Genomic DNA, 18,787 nt, shown 5'->3' on the forward strand with positions numbered 1-18,787 from the left:
CTATGGATGCACACTATCAGACACTCATTGAATGCTGCATATGGCCCGCAGTTTTTGAATGGAGACCACGAGGTTAATTCCTTGTGGAGCATGGGCATTCTCAAGTCATTATATCGCACTGGTGTAGCATAAACTAAGAGGTCTCATACATCCTGAATGTGGCCTATATTTTTTGGACCAGGCTTGGAGGTTACAAAACTTTTTTGAGTACGTTTTCATACTCGAACTCCATGCTCTAAATCATACTCATAAGTGAAGGTTATAAAACTTTTATAGAATTATTCTCGTACTCAAATGGAGTACATGCTCAAGATTTTTCAAGTATGCTGGGAGCTTGCTCAGAGTTGTACTCAAAACAAACATGGCTCCGAGTTTGATTATAAATATGGTAAATGTTTTATAACTTTCAGGCCAGGGTCATGCCATAGAAGTAAATAGATTTAACACCTTAAATATACAGACCCTTCTAGCTGATCGTAAAACAGGACTGACTAGAGTGGAAATGGATTTTTATTTGTTTTGGAAATGCTTAACAAAAATATTCTGAAAACTGAGGTAGACAATGTGAGGATATTGCCCATACTTGAAATAAACTAATAATGTCTTAGAAATCAGGTACATTGAAAAGTATAAGTAAACAAAGCATATCCATGAAAATTGATTGATGAAATATAGCACTATTTAAATGAAGTTACGACATGCTCTTTCTCTTGTACTGTCAATCACATATCTCATTAGACTCTATATCCACAATCTAGCCTTGATGAATTTATAAGCAAGATATAAATTTCACAAATATTCATTTCTTCATTGCTATGTATAATTATGGTATATACAAATTATTCACGAGATTCTGACTGTATTTGTTGTCGAGACAACCTCACAAATTCACAGGAGAATAAAGTTCTCACAAATAAAAACTTACGTACATATATGGTAGATATTGCTTCAATTTATAAACCGAGTTTTTACAGTCTAATATCTATCAGAATTTTGATCACGACATGGTAAAATTGTATCTAAAAAAAATTAAGTATGCGAGTACAAATATTGTTTTATAATATAGAAATACTATTTCATAAAATGTAGGTCTACCAGTCATGACTTACATTTTATAACAATGAGAATGTTCAAATTTTTATTTAATTCCTAATTTCTGAACTTTCAATTTTGAAAATGAAAATGACACACACATTCATGACTAGCAGGAAAATTGGATTTCTGATGTCAGTGATATTTTGAATACATGTATTATGAAATAACAATACCATTTTTATTCATGTTTATAATTGGATTAATTAAGTCAATGACTAGTTGACTAAAGCTGTTATAAATCGAAAAAATCTGCTCTACAGAAACCTATCCTGCTTCTTGTATCTTTAATATATAAATGTCTTAAGAAAATAGGGATCTCTTGATATTTACACAATCAGTACTGAGTATTTTGCTAGTCTCCACATGTTAAATAACATTCAGTGATTAAAAAGTAATGGGGAAAAATGAACCCATTAAATTCTCGAAATACATTTATATCACAGTAACATATGGGAAATAAATCTTCTCATAGCTCCAACTTTAACAAGAGTTATCGTTCTTGGTACAATTTTACAATGTTATAAATAATGCTTTCCAATGCTTTCATTGGATGAACACAACATTCAAATGTACCCCATTGAAAGACAAGTAAAAAATCAATAACTTATAATATCAACAGTAAAGGAAAAACTCTACTGTCAAGAAAATAACAATATCATAACAATGAAAACAGTTAATATCAAATGACTGTGGACATTGTGTGCAGTGGATGGGATGTCCTGTTTGTAAAAAACCTGGCTCTTCTGAGTGTCATTTCGATTTTGACTAAATCTCTCTGCCAGTTCTGTCATAAGACCAGGACTGAAAAATTCAAGCAAAATGGTAGTAAATACTAATTTTTCTCTACATACAAACAAACACACATAAATGCATACAAGAGAGAGAGAGAGAGAGAGAGAGAGAGAGAGAGAGGGGAGAGATTTACTTTTTATTGTCTATCCGTATCCACAAATCATTGAATGGAGTGTCACGATTTCTTGTCGGTTTTCTGGATTCCTTGCCAAGTTGGTCCATCCATGGTCTATGAAAACAAATTTATAAGCCATAATTATGGAGTGTCAAATTTTCAGCAAGTAACTTGAAATTATTTGAAAATATCTTTAATTATTTGAAGATACTATTAATTCATTTATTGTGCCCAATTATTCAATTGATGAATGCATCAAATCAATTAGTGATCTCATCAATATAATTATTGCTCACATCAATTGAATTGATGCATGCATTAATTGAATTGATGAGAACAATAATTAATTTAATGCACATATTCAATTATTGCATGCAATAATTCAATTATTGCTCTCATCAATTGAATTGCGGTAGAATTATTGCTTGTAAAAATTAATTTAAAGCTTTATATAAATGATTTGATGATCTCTTTAATTCAGTTCAAGATATCTTTGTTAATTATCAACAATGAGTTTATTAGCGGAATTAATGTGTGCATAAATTTTTTCAAAGAGAGCAACAATTTAATTAAAGAGATCATTCAATTAGCATTTTGCAACAAGAGCAAAAATTCAATAATTGTGTGCATCAATTCAGCAGAATAATTAGTGCTGTCAACATTTCAATATTAATGAACAATACTTCAGAATTAGAGATATTGATATCATTATAATATTATATTTCAAGAGATCTTTCATTGAACTGTTGCATGCATTAAATGAATAGTTGATATTTTCAAATAATTAAAAGCATCTTCAGTATTTAATTGACATTATTTGGCACTCCATACATAACTGAATTCAAAATCCTTTTTCTCCGTACTCTAAACACATATTACAGCTATTGTTTACAAAATGTAAAAAAAAATTCATTTATGAATTTCAATCTAATTTCCTTGACAGACATATAAACGTAAAGCTTCTCTCAGGCTCCATTGGTAACCATATATTCTCCACTGTCTGACCTTCTCTCAGGCTCCATTGGTAACCATATATTCTCCACTGTCTGACCTTCTCTCAGGCTCCATTGGTAACCATATATTCTCCACTGTCTGACCTTCTCTCAGGCTCCATTGGTAACCATATATTCTCCACTGACTCACCTTCTCTCAGGCTCCATTGGTAACCATATATTCTCCAATGACTGATCTTCTCTCAGGCTCCATTGGTAACCATATATTCACCACTGACTCACCTTCTCTCAGGCTCCATTGGTAACCATATATTCTCCACTGATTGATAGTAATGTTTTCTCTGTTTTTTCTTTCTTCTCAGTTTTCTTCTCTTCTTTCCTTTAGACCTTGAAAAAGGTTTAGTAATAAATGACACTACTACTCTTCCACTCAAGGACGATTGATTCATCTTAGGATGATAAGAGAAGAAGCCAAACAATTTATTTGATCAGCTATTACTACTGGGGGCATTCCTAACAGTAATGAAGCAAAATGTCTGACTAATAAACATGTAGACTATGACAATATTGCGAATACTTTTTGCAAGTGGATTACGACACAGGAGGCTTTATTCCCTATGTAAGAGCTGAATATTGATTTATCTCACTTTCCCTTTCTTAGTTGACAAAATAATTGAGATGTATTTCTACCCAAGTCGATCTGTGTATTATATGTACTTTTTCCTCTATTTTCTCGAGAGGATTGACACAAAATAATTGCCACTAAAATGTTCCCCCTGGAGGTCTGATAAAAAACGCTATCACACAATGTGACAATTCCATTAAACAAAACAAAAAAAGAAAAGGAAATTCTACAATCAAATAGGCCTATAGCTTGGTAATAACTGTTGTATGTGTATTTAGATTTCAGAATGATTACATTTACAAAATGACCCATTGTCTAGACTTCGAGTTATCTCTCTTTCAAACCACATCTATTAATTGTAATGTCAATATGCATGAGTTAGATTTGCCAGAAAAGATTGAAAAAAAAAATAAAAAATACAGGGTCCCATTAGAGAGGAAATACTTTTACATATGACAGCATTATAAGTGCAGAATAAAGGTGACCTATTTCTCACTTCAAAAGTACCTCACAAAAAAACCTGAGACTCCTTTGAATACTATGACAATCGGTATGTATAAAAAAAGTTAATCCAGGGGCTTTAAATTGTATTAGAATAAATATCTAAATGGCTTTCACATTAGCATTAGGTTTTGACTTGAAGGTGATGGATAGCAACAAAATGAAGCCCCCACACTTTTCTAAATTGGACTCTAAGTCCAGCTACCTTGGAATGCTGTCATTGTGTTGGATGTGCTCTATGGAATAGCCCTGCTTTTTCAATCTGTCAATCACAGTTTCATTGCCCAGAAAGTGACCTTAAAATAAAAAATGAAAAACACTGCAGATATACATATGCATATGTAAAACATCGTGAGCTGTACTTTTTCTATCGTCCAAAAAATGCCAAAGTTTTCAGATAAGAAAAATACATGGTGCTGACAAATTAATCTGAAAAAGTAATACTGTACATATATTTTTTTTCTTAAGAAATTATACAAGGTTGCTTTGCCCCAGGTATAACCTGAAAAATAAGCATGCATATGATTAACATTGTAGACATATCTTTCTGCTTCTTCAATTTGTCAATCAGAGCTTCACTGGCCAGAAAGTGCATGACCTTAAAAAATAAGCAAAGAGTGTGTGTTTTATATTGTATCTTCCAGCTTTTTCACTCTGTTACTCAAAGTTTTCAATACCCAGAGAATGACCAGAAAAATAAACAGCCAGGTTGTTGAAAGGTTCCTTTTTTTGTGTGGCTGAACTGACTACATTCCATTGAAAAAACATGACATCATTTGCAACAGTAGACTATACAAGATGTCTTAAATCAGCCATTACTTCACAAATCTCTGGCAACCTAACGGAGAGCGATTCCGTATCTTGGAAATTGAAACATTGCAATTTTATTCCGTCATTTATAAATTGGAGATGCAATTCAGATATACTCCACTTGAAAAGCATTCCACTTTCTTCAAATTGCTTTTCTTGCTACATATTTGCTTTGTGGTGAACTGTATAACAGCCATCAAAACAAAAGACCAATGGGCCACATTGCTCACCTGAGCAGTTGCATTTTACCACATAGTATATAAAGTCCTCATTACAGCCCCACCCTGGCAGCAGAAGGAGGGATCATGGTGTGTATTGTCTCTTGAAACTACACTACAAGATGTCAGAAACTAGATGTTGTCATAAGACAGTCATAAACTTACCTATCGATCTTAAAGGGGCATTAACTGTGAAAGTGATATGGCAATAATTTTTTTCTCAAAATCTCTCAATGGCATAGGAATATTAATGACTAATAAAAACATTTATTTATTTTGTACAAAAACAAGAGAAACCTAATAAAACTGCATCAGATAACTGCTTTTAGTGTAAAGAAATATATTTGGAAGAATCATTGTCTTGCACGACAATACTTATTTAATCACCATATTAATGCGTTTGCTTTGAGGTTAAAAAGTGTTTGTAATAATTAGATACTGGTGTTAGTACTGAAATATATAATATACACATGGTGGCAAATCACGTGACTTTGGCATGACCTAATACCAGGAAAAATGATGATGAAAGTCAAGACAAGGGAAAATTGAAATGAGTAATTAACATCTTTATCAATAACGAATTGTCACGTAACTTATATCAACATTAATTTGAAGAATTTTCTCAGGAACAAATCTATACTAAAATGGTAGTTCTATGTGCAACAGAAGCTGAGAACATTGACATATAGATTTCTGTTTTCAGTCAAAAACTTTCCAACCACCAAAAAACTGTGTCAATGTTCTTCTACCGTTAAGGAGAAGGAAGATTTTTAATATCAAATATTCCTATGTATCCCCAACATGGTGCTGGCCGGGACACATATGGCCTGAACAAACATAAATCTTAGTGACATAAGGAAGCCTACACACAAGTTTTTGATTTTCTACTTCAATGATCTTTGAGAAGACTTTTTAATTAATCAACCCACCCTAATTTTACCTATTTCTCAATTGAAAGGATGTCTGGCTCTTTATTTGAATATGTACACTTCAATCCTCTTTACCCAAGGATATTTTGTGCAATTTATAGTTCAAATTAGCTCTGGGTTTTGAAATATTGAATATTGTAAAAACTATACAGCTAGACAACTTGACAGATGTATGGATGAGAGACAAACTTTATGAGAAAAACTCACATGGCCTTTTAGCTCAGGTGAGCTTAAAATGTCCCTAAAAATTTGGGGTTTATGAAGGATGTTAAAATATATATGCCATTCATAAGATGGTATCTTAATTGTCATCTTAAAAGTAAATCAGTCACTATGCCCCCATTATTATCAGAGTATCAAATCTAGGTGTTTAATATACTATTATAAACACTTATATATAAAATACTGTCACTTTGCGAATCATATTTTAAAAGACGTCTCTTAAAAAATTAACTGAGTGGATCCCAACTGAGAAGACAAATTAAAGGCAATAAAAATTTATAAACAATTCAGTAAGAATCTGTCACTTCATGACTCATTTTCAAAGAGATATCTCTTAAAATTTGAAACCAGCAGACAGACCCCAGAAAAGAGACAAATTAAAGGTTGTGACTAACCAGCCCCAAAAGCAAAGAAGAAACTTTTCTGAGGGTGAGCCTTTAAAAGGTTGGTGACTCTCACTGTCATTCTCTCATTGCGTTTGTTGATGAGCTCGTCTCGGAAGTATTCATCAATCATTTTCGCCGTCTGAAGATCTTGGGGTGGTAGTGAGCTATTGACCAAATTCGGCACTTGTGCTGTATCGTGGTTGAATATAATTGAATTAAGGTCGCCACAGTTGTAGTGGTGAATGAGGTCCTGCGTAGTGTAGTGAACAGCATTCTTATTGGACCGTGATATCTCGTGCTGCCAGAGTGTTTGATTCAACGCAAACAAAACCTGAAAGAAAAAAAAAATTCATTGAAAAATTAAATCTGAATGAAAATGAGGTGGATAATGTTACAAGAAATACTAGACTTAAGACGATGAATAATCTTTAAATTGAGCAGGAATCTCATGCCATCTACTTTGATTTTCATTTGGAATTTATAGCATATAGGTTTTCTCTCTTTTTAGATAAATGATGCAATTACTTTGTGACCAGAAAATCTATTTGGTATTTTTCTCCATTTTCAGTCGTTTACTCCACATTACAAAAGCCTTATATCATATATTGGGATTTATGTAGTCACTTCCACTGAAATCATATATACTTTGATTTCAGAAAAAAATTCATTACAATGCAAACTATTTAGTATAAAATGTTGTTTTCAGTTCTCAAGTCGAAACTAACAGACTACAGGGGATGGTAAATAATTAATCAGTACGCTCCTCAGTAGTTATCTCCCTTTGTAGTTATAAAAAACATTGAATGACAAAACTTCCTCTAATTAACCTCAAGTGTACCAAAATGAAGGGTCATCGCCTGTCTGAAAAATAACATTCTGACTAGCCCTGACTTGGTCTTTCAATATATCATCACATAATTGGCAATAAGCGATTGTTTTTATTGCCCCCTACTCTATGCTCTTTGATCTTATCATTTCTCACTAATACTCCATAACCAAAAAACGATATATACATGCAGATTACATTATCCAGGAGTGTTGCCATTCTGTGGATTATTTTAGTGGGCGATATGGAGCAACCAGATCCCCACACAGAAGTGGGTAAACCTAGATCCTGGCTACTGTGGGACATAGTGCAGGGTTCTGGTTCTGATCACTGTGCTTAATTCATTGATAGCTGACTGATACAATGTGCATCTGCCCCAAGGTGTTATAGAAAGGCTTGACTTTTTTTGTAAGTGGAGGATTAGATCTACTTTTTAAATTCTCTTATCAACAGAGTCTAAGTGCTGATGGCTATTCAATACACAAAGTGTGCATCAACCTAAGATTAAGAAAGAATTGTTTGGATACAATTCAGTCAGATCTTTTAACTCGTGCAGATATATTCATTGATTGTTTCCAGTTTCCCATAAGGTAATTTTCAAGACCTCTAAGTTTCATGTACTGAAGGCAAATAGAAAATGGATTTCTTGGGGCCTTGAGAGAAATACTTTTAATGTCAAACCTGTATGTTAATCAAAACACTTGCTCATGTTCACCACTATACCTAAACAGTCAATTATCAGTGTTCTTTCAATATTTGTACATGCAAAATATTTACACTGAAAATATTTTAACTGGGTAATGGTGAACATGAAATTATAAATTTTTCACCTTTAGAAATTAAATCACTCTACTTCAATTATTACATAAATAGATGAAGGAACACACAAGTGTTGAATTAAGTAAAGGATTTGTGAAAACAACATTCATGCTGCCTTTTCAAACTTTTTAAGATAATGGGCAAATTGGAATCGAGCAAGTAAAAAGTAAATTCATCACTGAATTACAAGTTTTTAAAGCAAACACACATCAATTTCGCTACACACTCATGAGATTCATTGACATTTTCAAGAAGTTGAATGTTTTCCTTTTCTGCCTCCCACACTTTTAACTAATCACCAGACCATTCTTTTGGGAGATTTACAGTTTCTGGCAGGCCTGAGGGGTGTCTTTTTTATATATCAGAAATTATTTATTTATCACAAATTTCTTAGGTTTGGATTTAATTGTTTATATATGAAAGAAAAAATCTACTTTTCAAATAACTTTTTCCGAAGCATTACCATCACAATAAACAAAATCAATTTGTTTACAAAAATTATTTGGATACATTGTCATTCAAAACTTTTTATAATAAATACACTAATAATAATTAAAAGTTTGAATAGTACTTAGAAATATTTGAATAGTAAAACATTAAAATACTTCATTTTCAGTATTTATAAATAATTTTCCCCCATTTAATTCAATGAACAGAAGTTAATTTTCAATAGTACTACATGTATTACAAATCTGCAATTTCTTAAAATTCATCAATAGGGCTGTTACTCAAATAACTTTACTTCAAGCACTGCAGTACTGCATGCCCACACTAGAATATTTCCATCTGCTAATAGCCTACACCACAGATCAGGATGACCCATGTAAACACCCTATAATTAGTCCAAACATCTGCCAGCCTTGCCAAAATTAACAGTATTTTTTCTATCAGTATCTATTCCTTATCTACCAACATCTAAATAAACAAATTCTATTATCATATCAGATTCTATTCCCAAATCCTTGTCAACAAATTGTTTATATTTTCTTCTGTGGAAGATTAGGAGGAGGCCTCCACACTTCCCTTAATAAACCTAAAGGTCATATAACTTTAACCCCCAAATTTTCTCATTCATACAGCCTTCGTTGTATAGATTTGCAATGTTACTATTGTATTTTTTTCCTCAAATGAAAATGTATTAACTGTATCCTCATAGATGTGTTATAATGCGCCATATTAAATCATTGGAACACATGGAACTGAATTAATATTCCTAACACAACAGAAGTCAGGTCCATAAATTTTAACACCAGTTTACGCAAATTATTGTGGCAGTGCATTTATTTACTACCTCATGTGTGTCAACGTACTAACCGGGAGTGAAGAATTACACACTATAACAAGAACACATGCATAATTCATACATATTTTGTAGTCCAAGCGAAGTACCTTAAATATCTTACAGCTTAATGGCACTTGCTACATACAGGTTTTTCCCCCAAAAATGATGAAACTAGATTTATGTTTTTATACATAAAATGAATACAATTTACCATATGGAATGTAATTTATTCCCATGATTTTTTAATTAAGTCCAAAAACAGTATGGAAAAATTGTACACAGTTAAATAGGAAGGGGCAATATATTTCATGAACTTAATTTGTAAAAAAAAATTACAAGTTCCTTATTTGTTTTCTTCTTCTTCTTTTTGTTTTTTTTTTAGAAATTTTATATTAGTACTTATTACAACTAAGCTAGGCCAAAAAATATTAAACAACCCATACATCCAATTTTATTTTGTTTTTTTGGTATCATTTTAGTGCCCTTAAGACAATACTTTAACACATTTTTAAAATAGAGGAAAATTTAAAAGTAAGTTTTACCATTGCATGCATGTTTATAAGAATTTCTGCATCTTAATTCAAAACAAATTTTATGAATGGAAAAAGGTATTTTCGAAGTCTATTCTTAAACATAATTAGAGTCAGTTCAAAAGGCAAACAGAAAAAAGTGCTTTGTCATTTTGTTGACTTGAGGATTATGGACTTTGAAAAACAAGAAGTATCTCTGGTGTCAGTTTGCAGTGCTAAGCAGTAGTTGGGCAATCTTGACAAAGCTCATAAATCTTTTTTCTTTTTTTTCCAGAACTTATTTATTGTAAAATCTTGAGAGGAATCGTTCGTCAGACTGATACTTGAAACTTGGCATGGAAAATCTGCATGTGGTTCAAAAAACTTTTTCACAAAAAAATAGGAAAAGAATTGCTTCATTACCAGTACAAAAAAAATCTACCAAAAGCCTTTTTCCTCCTCTCAACACTTCACAAAGAAAAGAAAAATTTGAAATCAATAGTTCTATCATTAGCGACAGGGACAGTCCTTTCATAGCCAGACACTTCCCAGAGCAAATCAGCATGTAGGATTAGCCCCCTGTACAAAAGAACTGAAAAGAGGCACACTCGATAACTGAATTATCTACTAATTTACTCCATCTATATCACATTAAGTTACTTTACAATATAATTAATTGCAGAAGATGCCTCCTATTACAATTTAACAGGGATGTTCTATTAGATTGGTGGGGGGAACCGCTGGGAGAAATAATACACAGCATCATTTAATACATTCAATACTGTAGAGATGGTGCTGAGTTTTATCAATTGTCTAAGTCTGACATGCATTTGAAGTGCAACAAATGTATTTAATCAAGGTCCTGTTTTGTTCTTTTCTTGCACATTAAAACAATATACACACACTATTTACATCTTTCTTGAAAATGTCTACCTATTTATTTTCTCAGACATCACTGTTATTTCAAAATAAAAAAAATATCTACCGCTTTGCAAACCAATTTCTCTCTGATGAGGAAATAAGAAAACCAAGATGAAAGAAGAAATAGAATCTCTCTGAGTATTAGATCAGACCAAGTCATGATTGATTCCCTCTTTTTTTTCCCTCTTCCTATGAAGAAAAATCCATTTCTTTTTCAACTGGCTGATTGACATTTGCTTGAAACCTCAATCACTAATTGGCCTGTCCATTGCAAACCCTTTGAAAATTTGAAGAATGCTGGAGAAAATTTCACTGCCACCTGTGTTTTTTTTCATTTGAACTTAGACCCCTCCAATCGCCTATCTGTTATCATTTGCTCCAAGGTTTAAATTGAAAAATCAGTAGCAGATGCAGCCCTTTCACTGTTACACAATAAACTGATAAGATAATCAATGTACAGATGTAACAGACACAGGTCTCTGGATGTATCTACCCCTGACCAGCTCCAGAGAGAGCAGGACTGACACATAATTATAAACATTCTTGTATAAATTGTCTTGCTGAACTTGGACCTTCTGCTGGCCACCCATGACAATCCACAGCCTGGCACAGTTATTACTAATACAACTAGACAGTAGGGAAACAGAGTTCATCTGACCACACATTTCACTCAAATTAATGTCCACTATCTGACACAGCATGTCTGTCACCTAGCTACCACACTTATCAACTTGATTAAGAACTTGTTAATTAGATTACAAGTCCAACACTCTGCTGGCACTGTGGGAACTTCATTACTGCTCAGTATTTTAGTGGCTTGTTTTCATTATGAAGTTAGAAACCTACAGAAATCCATTATGGTACTTCTATATAAGTTTGATAGTCATGTCAACAAAACAACTGATGAGATGTTTTAGTGATTCAAATTTCCTACTATAACTACTCATGATATGTGAGAAAGTTTGCCTGCTACCGGAAATGAGGTGCACCCAGTAAGTACAAAATTGGTTACCTGCCGTGCACAACTGTACGGAAATTTCTTGAATATGTCACTCAGCATCTTATACCATTTAGAACTGATAGGAACATCTAAATGACTGACATGCTGACAAAATAGTCAGTATATCTTGCACAGAACTGGTGTCTGCAGGTCTGGAAGACAATAACATCAAGATGTTTACTCCTGCCCACCAACAACCTGACACAGACAATTGCCACATAGATACAACACGACAATATTTGTCCTATACTGAGCAAACAAGATCTTGAAACCATAAAACACTGCCCTCTTCAACCCTAGACCACCAGGGGTGACATACTTGTAGAATAGATAACTCTTTGGAAGACACCATAACTCAATCAAGAAATAAACATGAAATGCTGGATTTCATAAACCATTTTTTTCTTTTTCAATTCTGAAGAGTCTAAAAATTCTGTAAAATGAAAACATTCTCCAGAATTAAATTAAACCCTCAATGGACACAAATTACAATTTTTGATTTAGTTCTTCGGGATACTTTTACATTCAAAGGAGCATCATAATACTTTGACTTAATCAGCATGAAGGCTTTTTAACTTTACATTAATTATATCTCATACTTTTAAATAAAAACAGGAACATTTCAAATGAAACAGATAAGAAACATGGGCAGCTTAGAGTCGAGATGTACTATTACTGGCATATGGAGTAGAGCAATATGGAACCCTAAATATTTAATTGGCTACTTTCATATAATTGATAATGCACTCCTATGTTACCCATTATCACAAGCAGTGATTTTTTTTTCATTTTATCAGAAACACACCTGAGAAAAGTTGAGTTCATTCAGGGGAACACACTGCTCTTCCACCCGTTCCACTGCACCGGTCACTTTTCCCATCTTCTCAGCTTCCTGCGCTAAATATAAATCCAACACTGGAATCCCCCGGGATTTAATGTCATTTTCTGTCAGAGAATTCACCATCAACATAACCCAAATTGGACGCTTCCTTTCCCAGTTTCCTGCAATGATGTCAAACAGGTAGTCAGCGTAAAGTCCCATTCCTCTTTGGTCTGCTGTCATCCATGATGGTAGCATAGATTTGACGTAATGGATGTGGTCTTTTAGCCGGACATAAATATCTTCTGGAAGGATACTATCCAACGTTTTTCCACTGGGAAGCAGCTGACAGTTGGCTAATGCAGATATGGTGTACGGATCTGTCAAATCCAACTCAAATACGATGTCCTCTGCTTCCTCGAAGGCAATTTTTGTGTTCTCCGGAATGAAGTCCCATACTCTTGTATAAGGAACATGAATTGTGCCAAAAAAGTAAGATGGTGGATTTCTTTTCAGTGTCCATAGGAAGGAGTTCAGATTGGAAGGCTGTCAACAAAATAAGCCATTATCAAATTTCTGTCACTACCATGTTAATCCAAACAATCAAGTAAAAGCACAAGTAGTGTTAATAAATAGTCTTTCAAAAATTGTGAATTTTCTTTCTCATTTTACGTCAAGTAAAATTAATCATCATAAATTATGATCAAAATTTCACTTAAAATATTATTCATTTATTCAATAATTTATTGTCAAATTTTAAGAGTAAAAAATTAAAACTCTCTCAATTTCATTAAATAATATGTGCCTTAGAAACTATTAATTATATGTATATTTTAACTATTCAAATTTTGATTAAATTAACTTTTTAACATTTACAATTAAAGTTCAAAATAAGAGATTTAAACAAAAAGAAAACATGCTTTTACAATATCATTACTGCAGAAACTTTAGTCTAACTTCTGTTTAATGTAAAAAAAATTATTTCTGGTAAAATTTGTGTTGAGCAGTGTCCATAATGTGGTTAAACATTTCTTGCATTTTATGCTTTCAAACCCATCTGATGAGACATCCGAAACGGTTCTTGGTGTAAAAATGGGAATTTTTGCGGTAAATGATGAAATGAACCTTGCCAAAAAGCTTAATTATCCCAAAGTGGTAAACTATTGTCATGAGAAATTTAACGTACAAAAAGTCAACTTTAAACTTTTAGAAAATTGCCCACACCAAAGTACATAATTTGACTGGAAAGCAGAGGCACTTAACGGTCCTTTGTCCGGGGGAATTCGATCTAATTTATGTGCATTTTCAATGTCGTCTCCGTTCATGTAACCCGATTTTCGGGGTGTTTGCTGATTTTCCCCCATGCCTGTCAAAGGTGAAGAATACGACTGTGTGCAGGTGTGTTACCCCTCGTTCATTGTAGTGGCCGAGTGTCGCGATGTTGACACAGATAAATCTAGCCATTAAAAATTCATAAATATACTGGACTTTATTTACAAACTTTTCTTCCCAGCTTGGAAATTACATTAGGAAAAAATGGAATATTTTGCAACATTTTCATTTTTTTTCTTTTTCTAAAAGCGATCTGTTTTTCTCCAGAGTTCTAACAACTCTCTCCGTTCTTACCATTTCACGAGTATAAATTTTATCACCCAATTGGTTCGATTGCGATTAACGTAACTGAATTCTACAAGTTAATATATAAATGTATGTATAGAAATTCACCTATCAAGAAATACGAATGTTTTATACACACAAATAACGTAAATATATTAATTCAAATTAAAGATTATTCGTCGATTAAAGTTCATACGTACGTTTTTGTCTGCGATGTCACATTCTCTGGTGTTAGTGATGACACTTTCCACAACTGTATAAATTAAACATAGGTAAATAACAAATAAATTGCACATTTTTGTCTTAATTCATCCATGGATACACGTGTGCCCTGCGCTCTTTCATGCTTTTCCTATATCCGCGTGATCTCCAGCTCCATTGTAATACCCCGGCAATCTCCTCTATCTTTATCTTGACGTCTTTTCTATACTCAAATTTTTTCTCTCCACAATCGTATTAATTAATCCCAAGTCTCAAAATCGCCGTCAACTTTATGAAGCCACGATATCATAACGTACACGCCGAGATGGGTAAATAGTATCACATTGTTTACGTCGCACTCCTCACCAGATAACACGGGCACTGCCTATTTCAGCGATTACTCTAATACCTTTGCGCTAGTATGCGCTGTGCTTACTGTGCCGCAGAAAGGAAGGAGAGAGAAATTTTTATCGCTTTAAAAATAGAAATCCTCCGCTCGGGGAGTGGGGGGTACTTATTTTACCGTCTTATTTGTTAGGTAAATAAATCATATACCGAGTGCTTGCAATTTTGCTTTAATTTCTGACGAAATACCGTCAAAAACAAATATGCCCCCAAAAGGCTAGGAAGATTGGGCTAATCCGGCTATTGATTTTGCCTTCCACTGTTTTTTATCTCCTGCTATAACCCATCTTTTGTCGGCACGAAAAATTAGTACCAATTCGATGAATTCAAACAAAATCTTCCGTTCTTTTGATATTCAATGCATGATTATTTCCTTCAAAGTCACATCGACGAGATCGCTATCACTAAATCAATTATCTAAGTTGATTAAATTTCAACAATTAAATTATTATTCGTCGGAATTTGCTCAAATAAAAAGCTTGAAAAAGAAATATGACGTTCTTATTGACAAAAAGAAGTCCAGAAATCTGATATAGTGCTTGATATGCAAGATTATTTTGTAGCTCGAACGAGGAACGATTTGGCGCCAAAAATGACACCCCTCTATCATACGATATCTTATTTATCATTAGAATTAAATTAATTGACACCAACAAACTGTACGCGTTTCTTCTTTTTATGAAGCCGTAATAGATATATACATTCAGTTGAAATACGATACCTCAACACCTTTGGCAAAACTGCATACATCTTATAATAAATTGAGGGAAAACTGCATACAACACATAATATTAAAAATTAAAATCGTTATTTTTCGTGGTATTAAATACGCTGAAAAGGCGTGATCCCGATGAGTTAACTTTTTACAGATGTTCTGTGATCTTTCTGTCAAAGAAAGGCACAGCAAAGTCTCACAAAACAGAAGTCGCCCGCCACATGATGGATGGACGTATTTTCTATTATAGTTAATTATTATGTTACACACATAAAAAAGAAGCATAAAAACAGTTGTGAAAATCCTTTTACTGTCACAATCGATTTAGGGGGGTGTGTGTGTGGAAAACATCCGCATGGACGTTAATGTCGCGATGCCCATACGACAAATTCAAATTCCTCGCAACATTTGGGAATGAGCGTAAAACAGTTAATGTAGAAAATTATTAAAGATACGAATAGACTTTATATTAATGCTTACAGCTGAAATACTTCATTACTAACGTCCTGAAATAATCTCAATTTCCGTGTTACATACTGCCAATCTGAAGACCAAACAATGGAATACTTAGTACGCCTCATTATTCTAAATGGTCATTTAACAAAATCCTCCTTTGTACAAGTCAGTAAAATGGCAAGTTTGTAGAACGATTAACTAAAGTGTTGTTGACTTAATTGACGTCGTTTTCTGGGGAGGGGTGTATAGTTTTGGATTTTTTGGTTTGGTTGGTTGGTTTTCTTCAACTTCTTTGTTTTTGTTTTTCAACTGAAAGGTGGTCACAATGGACAGAATTTATATAGAATGGTCACATGATCAAAAATTTGAAATTGAAAGGAGGGACAGGTCGGATGTAGGGAGATGGAAAGACTATGTGAGGCGTCCAGTCTCATTCTGACTTTTTACGTACATCTTGTGAAACCCGAGACAGATATAGTTTTACAGCTTTGGAATCTAGATAAAGCCTGATGGGAGCTTAAGAGGCAAAACTGCAGTCTGACTTCAAATTTTGTATTTCATTTGACATTTAAAGTTTTTGTGTATACGTACATACATGATCTCCAAGGAGATGGCTAGTATATTTTGTGGTTTCAGAAGGGTTTATATCAATGTTTTAGGGATCAAAGTAACCAAGTCCCAGGATATCCAGAATTGATATATTCATTACCGGTATTATCAGTGACCCACATACAAATTCGGGGGGGGGGGGGGGGGGGGGGGGTCCCTTCAAGTCCATCAAGACTTTCAATAATTTATCAACGAAAAATAAAGTAAAATGATGAAATTAAACAATATGCAGAATCATCGAACTGAGTTTGCATTTCGAAATGGAGAGGTGAGGGTGTTACACGAGAAACGGATTATGGAAATTCTCCATTGCTTTTAGCAAATAATGTGATTTTCATAACTTTAAAAAAGTTTAAACTTTATGATTTTACGACGGTTGACAAGTTCCGCAGCCTCTGGTCAACTCGAATATCGGAGCGAAGGGGTCATTGATGTGCGAGGAAACCGGAGTACCCTGACGAAACCCACACGAACGTGTTTGAGTGGGCAACCACAATACCCTCTCAAATACAACCACTGCCGATCCTGAGGATCGAACTCAGGCCGCAGCCGAGTGCTTTTAAACCTTACACATATTTGGTAAGAAGTTCGCAAAGGACCACACACTTATAAACTCAACTGGCATCTTTATGCGCTGTAAGTTCTTTGAAATTTCTCCACAAGTACCGATAATTGAGCAACATATCAACTTTTATCTGATATATCACAACGGCCGTGCTTTTAACAAAATTGTCCCTATTTTTTTCCAAATTGTTAAGAAAGTGCTAGTTTACAAAACAGATAAAATTTAATTAGATCGATAATTCAACAGATAACCTGCATCTATCACTGAGGCTTTCACTAAAAGAAGAAAACTTTCAAAAAAAGCCACAACTATTTTCATTCAGCTATTCAATTGCAAGCAGACCAAAGTATAAGGTGGAAAAATAACATTCAAAAGTCATATCAAACTGGTTGACAATTCAAAATGTCATTTAGAAATTTTGATAATAGCTGACTATATATTCATGTTAACCTCCTCTCCTTCATGAAAATATTATTGTTCACAAAAATTTGACACCAGCAACAGATCACATTTCAACTTAATTTAATAATAAAAAAAAACCCAAACACATTGATAAAACTTTGAGGCGTGATCCCCATTTGAAACAGACATTGTGAAGGTTTGTTTCAATCTTTGACAGAAAACGGCAGGCAAGACATAAAATATTTAGTTTTAGCAGGCTATCGCTCACATCTTTCACATAAAATAATAATTTTTTAACATTTGAGATGAATTATGATAAACAATAAACTTCCCGATAAGCATCAGGTGTAAATGCATCAGGCAACCATGGATTATATAACTCTGGCTACATTTCAATGTTTTGTGTTTTTTTTCTCAAATGGAGAATTTACTAAATTGAAGAGGCACGTTCTTTACAAAACACAAAGAATAACATAATGTGTCCAATATCATGGCAGGAAACCAATAAATATTTCAATATGTACAAATGTACATGTGGGATTGTTCTTCTATTATCTTAGTGTCATCATTTGAAACCATTGTCTCACAGAAAAAGGCACTCATTATATGTTAATAAGCAATATTGTTTTGTCATAAAAGCGGTCGACATGAGGAGTACCTTGAGAACTAATGGTTCAAATCCTAATGGACACAAAACGTCAGCCAATCTACACTGCATGTACAGACTTTGTTGCTCTTTTTCCTGGTGCTCTTGAAGAAAGATGTGAAATTTCATATACAAAAGCAGGACCACGGAAAATATAACTGTATATCTCACATAAATCTCGAGATATTCCTGATTTTATTTGCTTTTGAAAACATTTCTCGACTTGTTGAAAGGCTGTTTTGAATGGGACACCTAAATAGTATTTAACCTGGGTATGATATGGTTACAAATTATTGCATTAATAAATGAAACTAAACAATATACAAACTACTGCAAACAAATAAAAGG

The 18,787-nt window shown here is 33.5% G+C and overlaps 1 protein-coding gene across 1 annotated transcript; it reads right to left on the minus strand.

Moving 5' to 3' along the window:
• Positions 1-492: 492 nt before the first annotated feature.
• LOC125668728 (metalloprotease TIKI1-like) lies at positions 493-16,172 on the minus strand. Its single transcript, XM_048903100.2, has 7 exons — positions 14,641-16,172; positions 12,809-13,369; positions 6,656-6,977; positions 4,287-4,377; positions 3,238-3,342; positions 2,021-2,116; positions 493-1,896 (listed from the first exon to the last, which is right to left on the minus strand). The coding sequence occupies exons 1-7, from the start codon at positions 14,734-14,736 to the stop codon at positions 1,734-1,736; spliced, it is 1,434 nt and encodes a 477-aa protein (XP_048759057.2). The 5' UTR covers positions 14,737-16,172; the 3' UTR covers positions 493-1,733.
• Positions 16,173-18,787: the final 2,615 nt, after the last annotated feature.

Source organism: Ostrea edulis, chromosome 4 (genome assembly GCF_947568905.1).
Source record: "Ostrea edulis chromosome 4, xbOstEdul1.1, whole genome shotgun sequence".
NCBI lineage: Eukaryota > Metazoa > Mollusca > Bivalvia > Ostreida > Ostreidae > Ostrea > Ostrea edulis.